Source organism: Hemitrygon akajei, chromosome 3 (genome assembly GCF_048418815.1).
Source record: "Hemitrygon akajei chromosome 3, sHemAka1.3, whole genome shotgun sequence".
Lineage (NCBI taxonomy): Eukaryota > Metazoa > Chordata > Chondrichthyes > Myliobatiformes > Dasyatidae > Hemitrygon > Hemitrygon akajei.
In genome coordinates this window covers 205,428,894-205,451,279 of record NC_133126.1, presented here as the reverse complement: position 1 = coordinate 205,451,279, position 22,386 = coordinate 205,428,894, and the positions used below count along the sequence as shown (strand labels likewise).

Genomic DNA, 22,386 nt, shown 5'->3' with positions numbered 1-22,386 from the left:
CTGTGACCTCTGGTCCCAGACTTTCCCACTATAGGAAATATTCTCTACACATCCACTCTACTGAGGCTTTTCAATGTTCAGTAGGTTTCAATGAGATCCCCCTCATTCTTCTAAACCCCAGTGAGTACAAGCCCAGGGTCAAATAACATTGTTGGTATATCAAACCTTTCATTCCTGGGATCATTCTCATAAATGTCCTCTGGACCCTCTCCAATGCCAACACATCTTTTTGTAGATAAGGGGTATTAAATCTTTGTGCCTTCTGGGTGAGTATGTGTGAATATTTTGGTGGTGTGTTGTTGCTTGGTTTGTAGTGTTCTGAGATGAATGTAAATGTGTAATCTGAATTCTGCTACTGTATTAAAGGATTGGGAGTGCCTGCAGCCTGCATTTTTGACAGATTATCTAACTAGCACGGCACAACTGTGCTGGGAACCACCCAGGAGTCGGTGCCTTTTGTATGAATTGCCTCTACTGGTGCAGGACCAGCAACGCAGCTGTGGTCGGTCAGCAGCGCACTCCACAGAATCTGTGCTCTGGGTCTTGGGCTCCACGCTCTGTGGCATTTGCTCTATGTTCTGTGATCTATGCTCTTTGCTCTAAGCTCCGTGTTCTACGCTTTATGTTCCATGCTCTGTGGTCTAGCTCCAAGGCTGCATTGACTATGCCCTCTGCTCTATTATCTGCGCTAATATCACTCTCTGAATTTTATATACTCTATTTCTTATTCTCTTTTATAGTTGTTTAATAATTATGTATTGCAATGAACTTCACTATTTTGATCTACTCATTTAATTTTTTTAAATTTTAATTTCTTTTGTAATTAATAGTATTTTATTTATTGCATTGTGCTACTAACATTGAGTGAAGTTATCCCCTCTGGTTCAAGAGCCTGATGGTTGAGGGGTAATAACTGTTCCTGAACCTGATGCTGATGCTGTGAGTTCTGAGGCTCCTGTACCTCCTTCCTGATGGCAGCAGTGAGAAGAGAGCATGGCCTGGGTGGTGGAGGTCCCTGATGATGGATGCCGCTTTCCTGTGACAGCGCTCTGTGTAGATGTGCTCAATGGAGGGGAGGACTTTACCTGTGATGGACAGGCCTGTATCCACGACTTTTTGTAGGATTTTCCATTCACAGGCATTGGTGTTTCCATACTAGGCCGTGATACAGTCAGTCAATATACTCTCCACCGCGCACCTTTAGAAGTTTGTCAAAGACTAACTAACAACCAATGTGCAAAGAAACTTAACGAAAGTACTGAGAACACAAGTTTTAAAGAGTCCTTGAAACTGTAGGTGGTAGAATCAGATGATAGTACAGTGGTGGTAAGTGAGTTTATCCACACCAGTTCAAGTTGATGCTGCTTTGAATTGCCTTAAATACCAGAAATGTAATTCTTTTACTAAGTAGGTTGGGGTTATAGTAAAGGAAATGATAATTAATATAATGTGACTTTTTTGGAGTGTATCTGAAAGCATGAAAATCAGAGATATCGTGGGCACGTGTAGGCTTTGATCAACCTTGTAGATGACCGTGCCGCGTCAGAAAGCAACATTGAGATTCAAGCTTCAAGATTGTTTCATGTCATTTCCTGTACACAAATGTAAAGGAGAACAAATAATTGTTACTTCAGATCTGATACAGCACAATAAAATAATGAACACAATAATACCACACACTCACCACTCTCTGTGTAAAAAAAACTTACCCCTGACATCTCCGTACCTACTCCCCAGCACCTTAAAACTGTGCCCTCTCGTGCTAGCCATTTCAGCCCTGAACTCAGGCTCAGGGTTAATGAATGAGGAGTCAAACTCTCCTCAGACATTAACCCTTCCATTCCCTGCTCCATAGATATAACAGGCTGCTGCACAGATTTCTAAGGAAGCTGAGTCCAGATTACCTGGATACATTGAATAGAAAGGAAACAGGCTGGACCACGGAGTGGACGCTAGTTGTATTGCCAGACTGCAGGGGAACAGGAAATGCTCTCAATTATAGCAGGAGTTGTACACTTGCACACACCTGGGATCACTGATGGCAAAGGCAGTAAACTCAGGACAACAACACACACAAAATGCTGGTAGAACACAGCAGGCTAGGCAGCATCTATAGGGAGAAGCAATGTCGACTCTCAATCAAATAGGTTGAAACCTACAAGCCCTATGCCATTCCAAATGTCCAAGGTGACTGTGAGACAGGAAACTGACATCATAGTGAGTTGAAGATGAAATATTCTGCATGCAATGAGTCATCGGGAATGGTTGCAACATCGCCTGTATGGGAATGAAAACATTATGCAGCTGCAGCTTTGTAATAAGCTCATCACCATGTCCGATAACATTTCGGATTTCTTTAGCCTTCATTAGTATGGTGGGGAAGGGCCAGGGATTTGTTTCATGTTTCTCTGAGATTTCTGTTTGTGCTGAGGAAGAAACTGAACACTTTGCTCAAAAGGAGTCAAAGCAACGTTCCACTGTTGCTGCCTTATAGTTAGTTACCTGCTTCGCAGTCAAAAACCACACAAATCACTGGAAGCAGATGAGATATTTGGCACCTGGCACACTGGCAGATATGATGTCAGCCAATCCCTGGTAAAGCAGTCGCTGTGCATTGTGAGGGGCCGTCAAGAAGGGCTCGTGCAAGAAAGGCGTTTGCAAAGCACAGCCATGAGCAAGAAGCCTGCATTGACTCTCTCTGGGCTGTTCAAAGAGCAGCCCGAGTGGGAGTGACACTGAGGTACACAAGTGCAAAAGCACTCTGATTGAAATGTTAAGGGAATTTCAGCCAAATGAGGAGCTCCCTGCACCGATTCGGCGGTGGGATCTGAGCAGTTTCAAACTCTCATCTCACAAGGTGTGAGTGCACATCTCTCATAGCCTCCCATGGTCCCAGAACACAGTCTACACAAACGGGAAAGCTCACTAATGCCTGTCCTTTCTGAGAGGCTGAAGAGAGCTGGATTATGCACATCTATACCCATGTCATTCTATCGATGCACAGTAGAGAACATCCTAACAAGCTGTCTCACTGCAGGGTTTGGAGACTGCACTGTGGTGGGCAGGGAGGCTCTGCAAGGGGTAGTCAGAACTGCATCACCAGCACCAGCCTACCTGCAACGACAGGCTAGATACAGAAACCTGCTGGGAGAGCTCATGGATGGTTTGTCCCAGTCCCATCAGGGACGAGGCTGTAGCACATCAACACCAGATTCAAAAACAGTTGCCTTCCACAAGCAGTGAGGCTGATCAGCACCTTCACCCACTAACCCACCCCTCCACACCCCAACCTCCACTACTTTATCATTTCCTGTCAGAGTCATCCTATGTACAGACACTCCTGTGCCTAGTGTCTCCTTGTGGACATAAAATTAATCTATGTATATAAGTTATCTTATGTATTTATATTTATTATGTTTTTATTATTATTGTGTTCTTTATCTTGTTGTGTCTTTTTGTGCTGTGTCAGATCTGGAATAATTTTTAGTTCTCCTTTATACTAGTGAACAGGAAATGATAGTAAACAATCTTCAATAGAATAGTGTACTTTGCAGTGCTGGGAACCAATTGTCGTGAGAGGATGAGAAGCTGTTTTCAAACAGCTGACCTCAATTCGCAGCCAGAGGTTTATATAACAGGCCATTCAGCCCAGACTGCCTATGCCACACTTGTCCACATTTGGCCCATATGCTTATCCAAGTGTCTTCTCAAGCACTACCTCTGGCAGCTCAGTCCATATAATCACCACTGCATAAAAAGTTGTCTCTCACATCACTTTCAAATCTTGGCCCTCTCTCTGCCCACTAGTTACTGGGTCTGTTTCTCAAGAAAAAGGACTGCAGGAAGCTGCACTTCTCACAGGTGTAGTCATCAGGGATAGAAACAGAAAAGCTTGCAGCCCAATACAGGCCCTTCGGCATAAGAAAGAAGAACAGTTCAATAAATTCAAATTAAAATGGAAATGTTAGTAAGCATTATGGCAGGAAAGCAGGATCCATCATTAGGGACTCCCACCGCCCAGAACATGCTCTCTTCTTATAGCTGCCATCAAGAATAAGATACAGGAGCTTCAGGAGCCACACTACCAAGTTCAGGAGCAGTTATTACACCTCAGTCAACCGGCTCTTCAACCAGAGGGGATAACTTCACTCACCCTAGCACTGAACTGTTCCCACAGTCCATGGGGTCACTTTCAAGGACATCCCATGTTCTCCAGATTATTTATTATTATTATTATTGTGTTTGTTGTTTCTTTGTATTTACTGTGAATGCCTGCAAGAAAATGAATCTGAGGATTGTATATGGTGACACATATGTACTTTGATAGTAAATGTACTTCAAAGTTTGAAGTTTTTATAATCGAAAAAGATGATGCATTGAAGGGGTTAATGTTACAGCTTCCCCCACGATTATCAGTTTCAGTCAGGGAATTACTGGTTTAAGTTCTTGCAAGCGTCTTTTGCTTTTCCAGTTGAGTGTATGGCCACAGCTGTACACCTGTATATTATACCACCAGCCAGGTTTACAATAGGTACCTCAGGAGCAAGCTTCAGTGAGTGTGCTAAGTGCCTGGAGGAGAGCAGAGGTCACTGTGTTGTGATTGTTGTGTCAATTAGCCGGTCAATTGTACAGAAGCAGCAGGTAAGGCAGGAAGGGATTCTGCTACAGAGTGGGGAGCTGTGATTTTTCTGATCAACAACTACATTTATTCAAGATTCCAGATTGTTTAATGTCATTTCCAGTACACAAGTGTAAAGGAGAACGAAAGAATTGTTACTCCGGATCCGATACAGCACAAAAACACAATAAATATAAATACATAAGCTAGCTTATATACATAGATTGATTGTATGTCCATAAAGTGACACTAGACACAGGAGTGTCTGTAGGTGACCAGGAAATGCTACCCACCACCCCAAAGCCCCACTCCAGTCTCTATATATTATAATGAAACATCCTACAACCACTTGGGTAATAAGTGAGCTGCAGTATAATATTGATAAAGGGGAAGTTTGGGAGAAGTAGCAAGTAAGAGATGTAATGGAAGGGGAGAGGCTGATATGTAGATGAGCTGCTGGAGAATTCCATTGGTGTGGAGTTTACACGTTTGAGGTGGAAGTTTGGGAAAGATTGGCTGGCAGCTGGCGTGGAGGTTCCACCCCTTTGTACCTTACCTGTTTAACCAGGTCTACATATAGGAGAATCTGGTTTAAAACACACACACACACACACACACACAAACACACACTCTCTCTCTGTCTCTCACTCAATCTGAACTAGAAGTCCCAGCATAGACAGAGCCAGGAACCTGGAGCCAGGCGACGGCACTGCTGTGCTCATCAACATCGCTGCAAACATGCTGTACTTGGAGAATGCAGCCCAGCCACAGTACAGCGAGGTAAGCTGATCTGTCAGTATAGAGAGCTCACATCTACTGAGAACGAATCTCTGCTCAGATTGCATCCTGGTGTGATTTATCCATGCAGAATTGCCCTTCATAACGAACACCTTGAAGTACAGTCTCCAGACTCTGCATTGCAATTGAATTAAAACTGTGATTTTCTAAATAGTTTACACATTCATATTTAACTAACTTAATTTAACTGATAGATGGCTTCTTTAACACAGAGTAGTGGGTGCTTGGAATGTGCTGCCTGAGGTGGTGGTAGAGGCTGACACATTAGAGACTTTTAAGAGGCATTTAGATAAGCACATGAATATGAGGAAATTGGAAGGATATGGACATTGTGTAGGCAGAAGGGATTAGTTTAGTTGGCCATTTGATTAATAATTTATTTAGTTTAGCACAATATTATTCCATGTTCTAAATTTCGAATGTCCTTTTGAACTCTTCATCCAAGTTCAAGATCAGCCACTATTAGAAATAACAGCTGTACAGAATGCTAATTCATTTATTGAAACAACTTTGTTAAATCACCTTCCCCCTTACTCTTCAGTCCTGATGAAGGGTCTTGGCCCGAAACATTGACGGTTTATTCATTTCCATAGATCTTGCCTGACCTGCTGAGTTCCTCCAGCATTTTCTGTGTTTCTTTGGATTTCCAGCATCTGCAGAATCTCTTGTTTTCACACCTTGAGTTAGTTTTGGAAATTTGGTGAGAAGCTCGGAAATTATATGTTTGTAATAGGGTTGACATTAAAAATCTCGGACTTTGCTGTGTTTCAATTTTTGGATCATGGGTAGTGAAGATCTGGACTTTTCTACACTATTGACGTTGCAAACCTTGGTGCGATGTCATTGTCTTGAGGAATTTTGTTGAATATTTAGTGAAGGCAGGTAATGGAATGAAGTGTGTATATATTTTTCCGTGGGGTTCTGCACAATCTGCTTTTTAAAACTGGTTTGTCAGTAACGCTTTAGTACGTGTAAAATTGTGCATCCGGTCTCCCAAAGTAGTCCAGGTGAACAGGCTGGAGGTTTGGAAATGTGTGTGGCAAGTGAAGTGAGCTAGTAGAGTCCAGTGATGAGGGAAAGTTGCCTTTTGAAAGTGTGCGTTAATGCTTTAATAATGCATCAGCCCTGGTCAAATTCTGATCTTTGGAAAGATAAGACGTCTTCTTCAAATTAAACAAAACAACATCCCATATTACTGCGGGCAGCCCAGGTTACATTCGTTTGCCAAAAGGCAGCCTCCAAATAACATGTTCAGGTTTTTGGTCTGTTTATCTGAAGCTTAATCACTGCTCACTTTGAACAGATCTTCAGTGATGAGCGGAACTCATACACGTTTCTGCAGCACGGATACCTCATGTCCCTTTACTGGCCCTACTTGATTCTCTTCAAGTGTGCAGGCTTTAAAATTGCAGTTGAATGTATTTACTCAGATCCATGATACTGTACAGCCATTTACTTATCGCTGAGTGATGTGTTACTCTTACTAAATGACGGATGTTTAAAAGCGACAGTCAGAACTCACTGAAGTTCACAATCAGCCAAATACGGGCAGTGATTGGAAACTGTTAACTGTGATTTATTCATTGTTTCATGTCATTTCCATATACACGTGCAGATCAGAATCAGGTTCAGTATCAGTGGGATAGGTGGTGAAAGCAGTCAAAGCAAACCTAATAAAAAGCTATCAATTACAATAAGAAGTGTATATATATTAAATAAGTGGTGCAGAAAGCCAGTGCTCATGTGTTCATTGTCCATTCAGAAATCTGATAATGGAGGGAAGAAGCTGTTCCTGAAAAGTTGATTGTGTGTCTTCTGGCTCCTGTACCTCCCCCTTGATGGTAGCAACAAGAAAAGGGCATGAAATGGGTGATGGGGAAAGGAGAGCAAAATGATAGTTACTCCAGATCTGATGCAGCATAAAAGAACACAAAGTATAAAGAACACAAAAACAATAAGACACAATAAATATAAGTACATAGGATAGCTTCATAAAGTGATGCTAGACACAGGAGAGTCTGTACATAAGGTGACTGACAGGAAATGATAAAGTAGTGGTGTTTGGGGAATAGGAGGTGATTTAGTGAGTGGAGTTGTATGAATACTTTGCAGTTTTTGATGATTATGTGTATAATGTGAGTGTATGCCTTTGTGCTCCTGTACCTCCTCCCTGATGGTAGCAATGAGAAGAGGGCATGTCCTGGACGTTTGGAAGTCCTTAATTATGAATGCTGCCATGTTTTTGAGGTGTCACGTTTTGGAGAGGTCCTCGATGCTGGGGAGTCTGGTGCCCATGATGGAACTGGCGGAGTTTACAACTCTGTTGTGTTTTCCGATCCTGTGCAGTGGCCTGTCCGACAGTGACACAGCCATAGAATGCTCTTCACAGTACGTATGTAGAAACCTGTGACAGTCTTTAGTGACGTATCAAATCTCCTCAAACTCCTAATGAAATATAGCCACTATCATGCCTTCTTTTAATTGTTTCAATATGTTGGGCCCAGGTGAGATCTTCAGAGATGTTGACAGTCAGAAAGCTTGCACTGTCACTCGGGAGCTTCTCCAAGAAAGAATCCTCTGAGACAGTTTCCGTAACAAATATGGGCAAACACATACTAGTGGATGTAAAATCAGCAAGCAGTATCGAAAAAATATCAAAATAATGCATGCAGCAATTAGATGTGGACACGAGATTCTGCAGATACTGGAATTCCAGAGCAAAACACACTCACACAAAATGTTAGGAGAACTCAGCAGGTCGGGCAGCATCAATGGAAATGAATAAACAGTTGACTTTTTGGGTTGAGACCCTTCATCAGGACTCTTGTAAGGTTCGATGGGCGAGAAGACTGCTAAATTGAATTGGATTGAATTGACTTTATTTCTTACATCCGTCACATACATGAGGAGTGAAAACTGAGCCAGTTGATGTCTTCTTGGCAATCAGAGGTGAACAGAACCAGAGCAGGGCGTCCAAGGTGAGGAGAAGTGTTGGAGACGGGAGAATGAAGTGTAGGAATTCTTACCAAAGAGTTGGACTCAGAGATGGAGACGAGAGAAGAGGAGATGGGTGTCATGGCGAGAAGTGTTGGAGACGGGAGAATGAAGTGGAGGAATTCTTACCAAAGAGTTGGACTCGGAGATGGAGACGAGAGAAGAGGAGATGGGTGTCATGGCGAGAAGTGTTGGAGACGGGAGAATGAAGTGGAGGAATTCTTACCAAAGAGTTGGACTCGGAGATGGAGACGAGAGAAGAGGAGATGAGTGTCTTGGCGGGTGTGGAAGTCAGTGAGGTGCGCATGAAGGAGGAGAAAAGGAAGGCCCTTGTTGAGGACAGAATGTTCTCAGAAGAATTCTTCAGAAGAGTCCTGAGGAAGGGTCTTGACTTGAAATGTCGACTGTTTAATAACTTCCATAAATGTTACCTGACTTGTTAATTGGATGTGGAAGCACTTTAGAAGTTCTTCAATATGGAAACAAGGTTGTCAATACCAGAGTCTGTATGCCTCCAGTTTCAATGAGATTGGTTTTGGACCGCCAAATGTGCAAAGAGCCTCAGACCATAAAGGAAAAAAAATGTAGTAGTTAATACACTCACAAATTTCTACAGAAGTACTGTGAAGAGGTTTCTAACCAGTTGTGTCACTGTCTGGTATGGAGAGGCCACTGCACAGGGTTGGAAAAAACTGCAGAAAGGTGCAAAATCAGCCATTTCAATCATGGACATCAGCCTCCCCAGTATCGAGGACATTTTCAATAGGTGATGCCTCAAAAAGTTGACATCCAGCATTAAGGACCCCATCATCCGGGACATTCCCTCTTCTCACTGCTGCCATTAAGGACCCCCGTCATCCGGGACATTCCTCTTCTCACTGCTGCCATTAAGGAAGGAGGTACAGGAGCCTGAAGACACACACTCAATGTTTCAGGAACAGCTTCCTCCCCTCTGTCATCGGATTTCTGAATGGACAATGAGCTCATGAACTCTTCCTCAGTGTTTTGCCTCTCATTTGCACTACTTATTTAATTTATTTTTCTGAATATGTTTATTGTAATTTATAGATTTTTAAATTATTATATATTGCAATGTACCTCTGTGCAGAACAACATGTTTCACAACATCTGCTGATGATATTAAACCTGATTCTGATAAAAACAACTGAAAAATAACCACCAAATGGCTCACACCATGTATTTTCATACTGTCCCAAACAGTAATGTTTGGGTGGCTATTTAAAATACCTTTGTGCTTGATATCTTTAATCAGTAGTTGTGGGTAGAAACTGCCAAGCAAGGTTTAATTCCGCAATGCACTCAGTTGTAACCACAGAATTTCTATCACCAGCACCACAAGTCTGGTATGATTAGGATCCACAACACAAAACTGTGCAGCATGGTAACATGGTGGTTAGCACGATGCTAACCCAGCTTGGGGCATTGGAGTTTGGAGTTCGATTCCGGCATCCTCTCTAAGGAGTTTGTACGTTCCTTCCCATGGGTGTATGGGTTTCCTCCGGATGCTCCAGCCTGGTTTCCTCCCACAGAGCAAAGATGTTACGGTTAGTGTGTTAATCGGTCATTGTAAATTATCCTGTGATTATAGGGTTAAATATGTGGGTTGCTGTGCAGTGTGGCTCATTGGGACAGAGAGCCTGTTCTGTGTTGAATCTCTAAATAAAATAAACTAAAATGAAATAAAATTTTAGATGTTAAACCTGGCTATCGAGCATGCCGACAGTAGAAGATACTCACTCGTGGTGGAGTGTCAGCCACATGGTTTTAACTGGTGGTTTTATGTTCTATCTACATTTTGTGTAGGTCTGGGCACTAACTTAGTGGATGGAATATCTGAGCATTTGTGACCTGGTTGCTGTAAATTACCAGCACACTGCAGTTAGGGACTATTCTCATCTGCTGCTGAGGGAGATTGAGTATTCTGCCTAATTGCAGTGTTCAGTCAGACGAAAGAGAACAAAGTTAAACCCTCAGCCTGGCTGCACGTTGCTACTCTTTAATGTTGATCAAAGCACTCTCGTCATCTCGAGAAGTAATTTATGGGGGTTAATAATTCCCCACCTGTCCAGTGACTCAAACGGTCCTGACGGGATACACTATCAACCTTCATGGCAGTTCTAATTTGAGCACTGGGCAAAACTATGTCCTTGCATAAAGTATGTTGAGTATTCTAGTTTATAGAGAATTGTCTGCAGTTTTCGTTTGACTTGACTGTGATTGATTGCAGGGTGGGGTGGGTAATGTCATGTAGAGAACGGGTGACCATGGAGAAGAGGGCAGACTGAACCTATTAAAAAGGGTGAGGGAGAGAGCAGATCCTCATAAAGATTTGTGAAATCATCTGTCTGCAGATCCTCAGGAAATGGGTGAGGGCTTAACTGAATTAGAATCAGAATCAGCTTTAGCATCACTGGTATACATGAAATGTGTTGTTTTGTGGCAGCAATACATCAAAAAACTATAAATTACAATAAGAAATGTATATAAAAGTTGAATTAAATAAGTTGTGCAAAAAGAAAGTAAAAAAATACTGAGGTAGTGTATATGGGTTCATTGTCCATTCAGAAGCCTGATGGCAATGGGTAAGAAGCTGATCCTGAAACGTTGAGTGTGTGTCTTCAGGATCCTGTACATTGCCCTTGATGGTAGCAAGTATTGTAGACAAGCAGGCTGAGTATGGATAGATACAATGGCCAATGGAAGGGCTCATTTCTAACTGTAAGACCATTATCATTTAGCATACTCCCTGTGGGATCCACGTATCAAATATAGAAAAATAAAATGGTAGCACGGTGTTTAACGTAATACTGTTACAGCTCGATGTGTTCTGGAGTTCAGAGTTCATTCTGTAAGAGCTTGTACATTCTCACAGTGAACAGTATGGCTTTCCTCTGGGTGCTCTAGTTTCCTCCCACAGTCCAAAGACACACCGGTCATTATAAATTTTCCCATTAGGCTAGTATTGAATAGGTGGGTTGCTGGACCTTGTGAATCGTTGGACTGGAAGGGCCTGCTCCATAAGATCTACAGTACTGTGCAAAAGTCCTGGGCGCCCTATGGTTTCAGAAGGTGTGGCCTCCACAGAGCCCTGATCTCAACATCATCGAGGCTGTTGGGAGGACCTGGAGAGACAGAAGCAGGCAAGACAGCCAAAGTCTACAGAAGAACTGTGGCAAGTTCTCCAAGATGCTTGGAACAACTTACCAGCCGATTTTCTTATAAAACTGCACAACAGTGTACCTAAGAGAACTGGTGCAGTTTTAAAGGCAACAGGTAGTCACACCAAATATTGATTTGATTTAGTTTTAGACTTTTTACTGCTCTTTGTAGTATTTTTTGATTTTAAGAAACATTTAATTATTTTTGAAAGCATCGTTGCTTTACAAAATTTTTACATGTACCAAAGATTTTTGTGTTATTTTCAAATACCAAACATTAATAGCTCAGAAGTTCAATTTTTGCTGAAATTTGGATTTGCAGTAGCAGAGCATTGGGAGTAATAGCGGTGCTGTGAAATCCTTTATTTGTACCGGAAGGAATTGATGAGACATCAATTTGACATCTTATCTGCACTACAACACTCCCCTCATGATGAACTGGATTATCAGTCTCGGTCTTCATATTCACGTCTCGAGATTCTTGTTTGGACCTGGCAGAGTTGAAAGGGGGATTACAAAGCTGCTTACAGATGATGCAAAAAAGACAATGTTACTGAATCATAAAATATAATTGGAAATGATTGATGCTGTGTTTAATGTTCTCTATGTTAGAACAGCTGCTTAAATGACTATTTTAGTGACCTGGGACATACATACAAAAATGTGCTGGAAAAGGACCTGTAACATCATGACAGATCCCACCCACCCTGCTCACGGACTGTTTGTCCCACTCCCATCAGGGAAGAGGCTACGTAGCATCCGCACCAGGACCACCAGACTTAAAAACAGTTACTTTCCCCGAGTAGTAAAATTGATCAACACCTCCACCCACTAACCCACCCCTCCACACCCCAACCTCCACTACTTTATCATTTCCTGTCAGTCACCTTATGTACAGACACTCCTGTGCCTAGTGTCACTTTATGGACATACAATCAATCTTATGTACAGTGATTTTTATTATTATTTTGTTCTTTATCTTATTGGCTTTTTGTGCTGCATCAGATCCGGAGTAACAATTATTTTGTTCTCCTTTATAGCTGTGTATAGGAAAATACATTAAAAAATCTTGAAGCTTTGATATCCTGTCAGATTGAAACTTTCTTCCTGTTTTTTTGGTGTTCACCCAATCTTTTAGCTTTTGTGATGCCAAGAAGCAGCTGAGAGTACTGGAGGCTACAGGATCAGACAGAATCCTGGCTGTAGAACTGAAAATCTGTGCTGTGTCCGGAGCCATGATGGTTCAAAGCGGTTCGATATTGCTGTCACAGTGACAGTGTGGAAAACTGCCCAAGCGTGACTACTCACAAAAGCTGTCACTGTTAATGACCTGCCAATCAGTCAATAACGTCTGTCTGTCTGTCTGTCTGTCTGTCTGTCTGTCTGTCTGTCTGTCTGTCTTGCTTTATTTGTCACATGTGCATTGAAACAGAGCGAAATGCGTCGTTTTACATCAGTGACCAACATTGGTCCTAGGACGTGCTGGGGGCAGCCCGCCATCACTATGCTTCCAGTGTCAACATCACGTGCCCTCAACTCATTAACCCTAACCTGTATATCCTTGCAATGTGGGAGGAAAGGCACATGGTCACCATGTTCACTGATGCATGGTTCTGGTTAGCTCCGATTCTCATCACATCCTTGGTCCAAACAACTAAATTGCAGACTGAAGAGTAAAATGACTGTCCTTTACATCACCATAAGACCTAGGAGGGGAATGAGGCCATTCAGCCCATCGGATCTGCTCTTCCATTCCATCATCCCTCTCAACTCCATTCTCCTGGATTCTGTTCATAATCTATGACACCCTGACTAATCCAGAATCTATTAATCTCTGCCTTCTGTGGCAATGAATTCCACGGACTTAGCATTTTCTGGTTAAAGAAATTCCTCTTCTAAATGGACGTTCCTGTATTCTGATGCTCACTGATGAAACCAAGTCTGTTCAAAAGCAATGTGATCACTGTGCCTGCCACCTCAAACAGAGTTGGACCAGTGACATACCTATTGAGGCTACAAGAGCAGTCAGAAGTTCAGTAACTTGTGACATGACATCCCAAAGCCTATCTACAGTCAAGCTTGTAATGGACTTCCCACCTCCTGCCCAGACGAGCACAACACCATCCATCTCATTTAATTGATCGCTATACCAGGATGTAATGCTGAGTCTTTATAAGGCATTGGTCAGGCCACACGGAGTATTACGTGCAATTTTGGGCCCCCTATCTAAAAAAAAATGTGCTGGCATTGGAGAGGGTCTAGAGGAGGTTTGCAAGAATGATTCTGGGTATGAAAAGGTTAATGGATGAGGAGCGTTCGGTGGCTTTGGGCCTGTATTCACTAGTATTGAGAGGAATGGAGGGGGGACCCCATTGAAACATATTGAATATTGAAAGCCCTGTGTAGAGTGGATGTGGAGAGGATGTTTCATACAGTGGGGAGTCTAATATCAGAAGGCACAGCCTGAGAATAGAGGGACATCCATTTAGAACAGAGATGAGGAGGAATTTCATTAACCAGAGAATAGAATTGAATTGGCTTTATTTCTTACATCCTTCAGATACACGACGAGTAAAAATCTTTACATTACGTCTCTGTTCAAATGTGCAATTATAGTAATTTATAATAAATATTATGTACAACAGGATCATCAATCTAACATAGAAATACAGTTGCGTCAGAATGAATTAATCAGTCTGATGGAACCTGTTGGACCTGGCTTTTATGCTGTGGTACCATTTTCCAGATGGTAGCAGTTGAAATAGTTTGTGGTTGGGATGACTCGAGTCTCCAATAATCCTTCAGGCCTGTCTTTGTAAATGAGCCGAATAGTGGGAAGTTCAGATCTATAGATGCACTGGGCTGTCTGCACCACTCTCTGTAGAGTCCTGGGAATGAGGGATGTACAGTTCCCATACCAGGCAGTGATGCAGCCAGTCAGGAGGCTCTCAATTGTGCCCCTGTAGAATGTTCTTCGGATTTGGAGGGGCCATACCAAACCTCTTTAACTGTCTGAGGCAAAAGAGGTACTTCTATGCTTTTTTCACTACAAAGCCAGTATGTACAGATTACGTGAGATCCTCAGTGATGTGAATGCCGAGGAACTTAAAGCTGTTCACCCTCTCAATCCCAGATCCATTGATGTCTAAAGGGGTTAGCCTGTCTCCATTCTTCCTGTAGTCCACAACCAACTCCTTTGTTTTTGCAATGTTGAGGGAAAGGTTGTTTCCTTGACACCGCTGTGTAGGGTGATGACTTCCTCTCCGTAGGCTGGTGAATCTGTGAAATTCTCTGCCACAGGCAGCTGTGGAGGCCAAGTCATTGATGATATTTAATGCAGAGGTTGATAGGTTCTAGATTAGTCAGGGCATCAAAGGTTATGGGTAGAAAAAGAGAAATGGGGTTGAGAGGGATAATAAATCAGCCATGATAGAATGGTAGGGCCGAATGGTCTAATTCTGTTCCTATGACACTGCATCATTAATTGTCCAGCCTTGAATGGGGATGTGAGGTTCATTTTCATCCCTTTTACTGAGTACTGGCTGCCAGGTTCCAGTGCCTGGGTTCACTGGTGACTCTGTGGTGTACTTTATTGACACCAAGAGGGAAATTCTTTCGTTACAGCAGCAACATTTAAAAACCCACTTAGCAGTGTGCAGACTTAACTAATAATAACGTACACGGTAATAGTGTACAAGTGTGCAATAATAATGTACGAATAATAAAACAGACTATTGTACTCTGATGTGTGTTCTCCTGTCACACAGAAACGAGCTGTTGTAAGAAGGATTTTTTGTAATGATCCACAAGCAGACACTTCTGCAACAGCTTGACATTCAGAACACTGGTGCAGCTTATCACTCCTGTCCCAGCTACTCTGCATTGGCTTCCTGTGTCTTTTAGAACTGATTTTAAATTCTCTTGTTTTTAAAGCTCTTAATGGCCAGAGTACATCACAGAATCGGTTTTGTTTTATAATCCTGCTCAAGCTCTCAGGTCTCTTAAATCGACAGCTCAGCATATTGAACTACGCTCTTAAACTGTGGAATTCAAAATCTAAAACTGTAAGGGATGCAGACAAAGTCGATACTTTCAAACACCAGCTCAAAACCTGTTTATTTAAACTTGCTTTGAATGAACACCTTTCTGTCTTTTCACATTTATATGTATTTCTATATTTTATTTCCGTAAAATCTTAATGTTCTGGATAAGTCTCCCACCAGTCAGAGATGAGCATTACCATTGGGGGGGCAAGGGCACCAGATCAGAAAAAGCTGAGGATAGTTGTAAACACAGCCAGCTCCATCATGAATTAATCAGCACTACCTCACTATTTTTCCATCCTTTTTCCACTAATTTTATTTATGCTTTAGATATTTATTTCTTATAGTAAGTTATAGTTTTTGTTTTATGTATTGCAATGTACTACTGCTGGAAAACAACATATTTCAAAACACATGCCAGTGATGCTAAACCTGATTCTGATTCTGAATCTATTTATTTAACCTTGCTTATAACTAACAATCCTTTTGTCTTTTATCTTCATGTTCCTTTTTCTTTCATTTGGACATTTACACTTTATGCCAGTGTAAAGCACTTTGAACTGCATCGACTGTATGAAAAGAGCTCGATAAAAAAGTTATTATCATTGTCATCCTGTTCCCCTCAAAGCCACAACTGGTTTACAAGGAACATAAGTTTCACCAATCAGTCTGTGCCCTGATTGTACACTCCCAGGTAAAGAAAGACAGGCACAAAAAGTATGACGATCAGATGAAACAAAGTGGTATACTCAGCCGTTTTAGTCTATGAAGCAGACTTAGTCAACAATGTGGCTTCAGGCTCAATAATCATCATTTTTTACCCAACCACCTGTCCCCATGAATCATTCTGCTTCTTACACTCAGCATTACAAAAGCAGAACAAAAAAAAACTTTTTAAAGGTCAAACTCAGGGACTGTGCAAAGAATGCCTGAATATTTGAAAAGCTGGATTTAAAAATGAACTATAATCACTGAAATACAATGGAGGCTGCGTTTCTTGAAGTGCTTTATGGTGCCAAGATTCAGGATTGCAGATTCTTTAATGTCATTTCCAATACACAAGTGTAAAAGAGAACAAAATAATTGTTACTCCTGATCCGATGCAGCACAAGAAAAGCACAATAAGATGAAGAACACAATAATAATAAAAAACAATAAATATAAGTACGTAAGATAGTTGATTGATTGTATGTCTATAAAGTGACAATGGGTCCAGGAGTGTCTGTACATAAGGTGACTGACAGGAAGTAGTGGTGGTTGGGGGTGTGGAGGGGTGGGTTAGTGGGTGGAGGTGTTGATCAGCCTCACTGCTTGGGGAAAGTAACTGTTTTTGAATCTGCTGGTCCTGGTGTAGATGCTACGTAATCTCCTTCCTAATGAGAGTTGGGCAAACAGGGTGGGTGGGATCCTTCATGATGTTACTGGCCCTTTTCCGGCACCTCTCTGTATATATAATTAAGAACTTACAGTGATGGAGAGGCAGGGACTTTGGACAGATTTGAGTGTTCTATAATACCTAGGACAATTTGCCTTTTGGATGGAGCAGAAATTTATAATTGAAGGATAATGTTCTGAATTGATTACATACAAAATACTCATTTCTCAGAATGAGATGGTAAAAAGTGATGTTGGAATCTGAATGCCAAGGAGAAGGCTGATCAAGATGGCAATGCAGCCGCTTTGATTGTGCATATATTTGTATTTATATTTTTGTTATCATTATCATGTTATTATGTGTTTTTCTGTGCTGTATTGGATCCAGAATAACTGATTTTATACTCCTCCGTTACACTTGTGTGCTGGAAATGATATTAAACAATCTTGAATCTAGAATCTTGAATATGGCAGTAAATGCTATTATTGATAGTAAAGATTCAAAGTACATTTATTGTCAAAGTATGGAGTGTTGAACCCTGAGATTCCTGCAGGCAGCCATAAAAAAAAAGAGCAAATTGCACAAACACCAAGAAACAAGCAAATAACACAGAACGTTAAACATCATCAAAACACAGAGCTTTGACAGAACCAGTTCCGTGCTGAAACACCTCGAACAATCACACAAATAGGAACAAACCAGTAAAGAAAAGCACATGGAAGATGAATCGCAGTCCCCAGCAGTGAGTCCACGGTCGTTTTCAGCACCAAAGGCCGTTAAACGTCAAACTGCAGAGTTCCAAAAGTGAGTCCACGGTCGTGTAGAAGCACTGAAGACATTAAACATCAAACTACAGAGTTCCCCAAAAAATGAATCCACAGCCACGTGATTGCACTTGGCGGTGTGGGACATAAGATTCCTGCACCTTCCACTGGAGACTGGTCGAACACAGGCAAAAGGTGCTGAACCCCGTTTGTTTCCACTCTCAGCCTTCTCAATTTTAATCTTGCTTGACGCTTTAATCAGTACAGAGTAATGGAGTCAACACGTGTTCCTGACCTGCTATCTGGTGTCAATGATCACCTCACCAAAACCCTCAGTTCGTTTCGTCGGCTCAAAATGGAAATTACAGGCTTCAGTCAATTGCAATTCAGGAGAAGTATATTTAAAGGAACAAAAGTATCTAAGGATGTCACTGTTGGTCACTGGCATCATCTTGCCTTCTAATAACATCACAAATTCCAAATAAAGAGAAATTATTTACAGATTATTAGTTTTTGCCATTTCACTACGTCAGCCCTTCATGATTAATGTCACACCTGAAACACCTGAATACTATCGATATTTTTGATTAGTTTTACCTGGTTAAGTCAGCAAGTAAAATAAAACAGCCCTTTACTTTCACCAGCCACCTGGCTTCAGCTTTCGCCACCCAGCTTTTCACTTCACCCACCTGATCTCACCTATCATCTTAGAGCTTGTTCTCCCATCCCCTCCCACCCACCTCTCTATTCTGGTGTCTTCCCCCTTCCTTTCCAGTCCTGTTGAAGGGTCTTGGCCCAAAATGTTGGCTGTTAATTAATTTCCATCGATGCTGCCTGGCCCGCTGTGTGTTGTTCTGGACTTCCAGCATCTGCAGAATCTCTTGTGTTCAGATATTTCCTGCCCCTTCCTCCCTGATTCACTACTCTCATCTATCATGATATCATCTTGGTGACATACAAAGGATTTGCAAGTTTCCATATCATGTAGTTTCAGGCAGGGGTGGAAATTGTTGTTGACCTCCTCTGACTTCAGACATGAAGAATTACATCAGTGCTTTCTCTAACCTGGAATTTTGGAGTGCAAACCACACTGCAGCACTTGTCTTTTTCTAAAAATCTTCAGATTTATTTATACAGATACAGTGCACAGCAGGCCCTTCAAGCCACGCTGCCAGCATACTTACCCCAACCTAGTCACAGAACAATTTACTAGCCAGTATGCCTTTGGACTGTGGGAGGAAACCAGAGCACCCGGAGGAAACCCATGCACACACAGGAAGGAACGTACAAGCTTACTTACCGAGGATACAGAATTGAACTCTGAACTCCAAGGCCCAAGCTCTAGTAGCATCACAAAAACTGCTCTACTACCATGACTTTTACTAACTGGTGATCTTGGGGACCAAGTTCATAACTCCCTCAAACTGGCTACACAGATTGATAGGGTGGTTTAGAAGGCATATGGCATGCTCGTCTTTATTAGTCAAGGCACTGAGTTCAAACATCAAGAAGTTATGTTGCAACTTTTTAAAACTCTAGAGTATTGCAAACAATTCTGGTCACTACAATACAGGAAGGATGTCGAGGCTTTCGAGAGGATGCTGCCTGGATTAGAGGGCATGTATTATAACGAGAGGTTACACAAACTTAGATCTAATAGTGATTTTATAAGATCATGAGAGGCACAGACAGACAGTGTCTTTTTCCCAGGGTTGAAATATCTGATACCAGAGGGCATGCAGTTAAGGTGAGAGGGGGTAATTTCAAAGGAGATGTGAGGGGCAAGTTTTTTTTTACACAGAGTGGTGGGTATCTGGAATGTGCTGCCTGGGGTGGTGGTAGAGGCAGATACATTAGAGACTTTTAAGAGATGTTTAGATAGGCACATGAATGTGTGGAAAATGGAAGGATATGGGCCTTGTGTAGACAGCCTTGTCAATTTGATTACTAATTCAATCGGTTTGGCACAAAGGGCGTGTTCCTATGCTGTACTGTTATGTGCTCTACGTAATTCCAGATCACTGCTTATCAGAACTACAGGCATGGTACTTAGGGAATCATAAACTTCATACCATCCATCCTAGACTAAGATTTGAGGCGATCTACAGCCATGTTTTCAGTGTTTGTGGATGAGGCAAGTGATTATACAACGTCTGCTGTGCTCGAAACAAACAAAGAAATTGGAAGAGAAAGATTTGTGATAAATCGGCAATTACTTCTACAGAGAATGTACCAACCCCTTACAGGCAGCAGTGGGAATCGAGCCCTGGCACTGTGAAGCAACTCCACTAACGTACTGCCCCATTTTATGTCAGAATTCCACTCTGCAGTTTTTTTCTTTCATTTTCATTTTCATCTTCTAGAGGGTTGGAGCTTAAAGCCATTCTATGAATATCAGTGATATATAAAACATGCTAAACAACAGATCATTTGGTTGAAAAGTGTGCAGAATTCAATGAACTAAATCTGTTCAGATAATGCATTTCAATTAGCCCCCCTGAGTTTAAATGCAATGCAGGAGACAGAGGCCTCCTCATTTTGAGGCACAGGTTGGACTCATTATGAAAGTTGAGTGATTAACACCTTAATGACATGAATCGAACCAGATCAACTAGCCATTCGGACACTAGGACCCATCGAACTGTCAGTAGCCAGACAAGACCTTACTCTGTCTGGACAACAGAAACATTGTTTCATGTCGTTTCCAGTACACAAATTTAAAGGAGAACAAAATAATTGTTACTCCAAATCTGATACAGTGCAAAAAAAACCCCACAATAAGCTAAAGAACACAATAAATATAAATACATAATATAGCTTATATAATATAGATTGATAGTCCATAAAGTGACTCTAGGCACAGGAGTGTCTGTACATAAGGTGACTCTGACAGGAAATGATAAAGTAGTGGTGGTTGGGGGTGTGGAGAGGTGGGTTAGTGGGTGGAGGTGTTGATCAGCCTTACTGCTTGGGGAAATTAACTGTTTTTGAGTCTGGTGGTCCTAGTGTGGATGCTACGTAGCCTCTTCCCTGATGGGAGTGGGACAAACAGACCATGAACAGGGTGGGTGGGATCTTTCATGATGTTACTGGCCCTTTTCCGGCACCTTTCTGTATATGTGTCCTTGATGGTGGTGTAGGCTGGTACAGGACAGGTACTTAAAGACTGTGCTGAACAACTGGCTGATGTATTTACGCGAATTTTCAGTCTGTCTCTGTCTCAGGCAACGGTCCCCCAGTGCCTGAAGTCAGCCATCATAGTGCCTGTCCTGAAGAAAACAAACATCAACAATTTGAATGACTATCATCCGGTTGCCCTCACACCAACAATAATGAAGTGCTTTGAGAGATTGGTCCTCTCCCGCATTAAAGTCACTGTCCCTGCTACACTGGACTCACACCAGTTTGCCTATAAAGCAAACAGGTCCGCGGAGGATGCCATCTCATTAGCTCTTCACACTGTCCTGACACATCTGGAGGGAAAGGACACATATGCGAAGATGTTGTTTGTTGATTATAACTCTGCTTTTAATACTGTCATCCCTAGCAAGCTCATCTCCAAACTCCAGCAGCTAGCCCTCAGCTCATCACTCTGCAACTGGGTCCTGAATTTCTTGTCAGAGCTTTCACAGGCAGTGAGACCTGTCCTCCACTACTATCCTGAACACTGGTACACCACAAGGTTGTGTATTGAGTCCCATACTCTACTCCCTCTTCACTTACGACTGTGTACCTGCATTTAACACCAATACCATCATCAAATTCGCAGACGACACAACAGTGATCGGGTTGATCTCCAACAGAGATGAATCAGTGTACAGAGCGGAGGTACAGAACCTAGTGAGCTGGTGCTCAGAGAAGAAGCTGTCTCTTAATACAGCAAAGATTAAGGAGCTAATTATCAACTTTGGAAAGTCACGGGATGACAAGTACGCTCCAGTCTACATTAACGGAGACACAGTGGAGAGAGTGTCCAGTTTCAGGTTTCTGGGAATACACATCTCAGAAGGCCTTATACGGTCCACTAACACCACAACAACAGTCAAGAAAGCACAGCAACGCTTGTTTTTCCTTAGAACGCTGAAGAAAGCTGGTCTACCTGAACAAATGCTGGTGACCTTTTACCGCTGCACCATAGAGAGCATCTTAACATACTGCATCTCTGTGTGGTATCTCAGTTGTACAGCAGCTGATAGGAAAACACTTCAGTGGGTTGTCTGTAGCGCACAGAAGATCATCGGGACACAGCTCCCAGCCCTGGAGGACACCTACAGCTCACGCTGCCTAAGGAAAGCTACAAGCATCTGTAAGGACAATACACACCCATGCAATCATCTGTTTGAACTGCTTCCATCTGGCAGACGTTATAAGATTTTCAATGCCTGCACTTCCAGACTGAAAAATAGCTTTTTCCCCAGAGCTATAATTGTTCTGAACCAATTGATCAAGCGTCATCCATAAATTTGTTATATTGCTACTTTCAATACTGGTTTTATGGCTGCCATGCATCTGAGTTGTGCTTTTGTTCTGCTGGACATCGCTTGTACTGGCTGGTTACTTGATTTTACTTATCGTTTATTTATTTGTTGTTTTATAGCATTGAGTACGAGATTTG

At 42.0% G+C, this 22,386-nt stretch overlaps 1 protein-coding gene across 6 annotated transcripts in view; it reads left to right on the top strand.

The window, feature by feature from the left end:
- Nucleotides 1-5,220: 5,220 nt before the first annotated feature.
- LOC140725797 (tumor protein 63-like) overlaps nt 5,221-22,386 on the top strand; it is a 152,842-nt gene continuing 135,676 nt past the window's right edge. For all 6 annotated transcript variants that reach the window (XM_073041721.1, XM_073041720.1, XM_073041723.1 and 3 more), the window contains exon 1: nt 5,221-5,398. In XM_073041721.1, the coding sequence (XP_072897822.1) occupies nt 5,357-5,398 (42 nt within the window). In that variant the 5' untranslated portion in view covers nt 5,221-5,356. The remainder of the gene's footprint in view (nt 5,399-22,386) is intronic.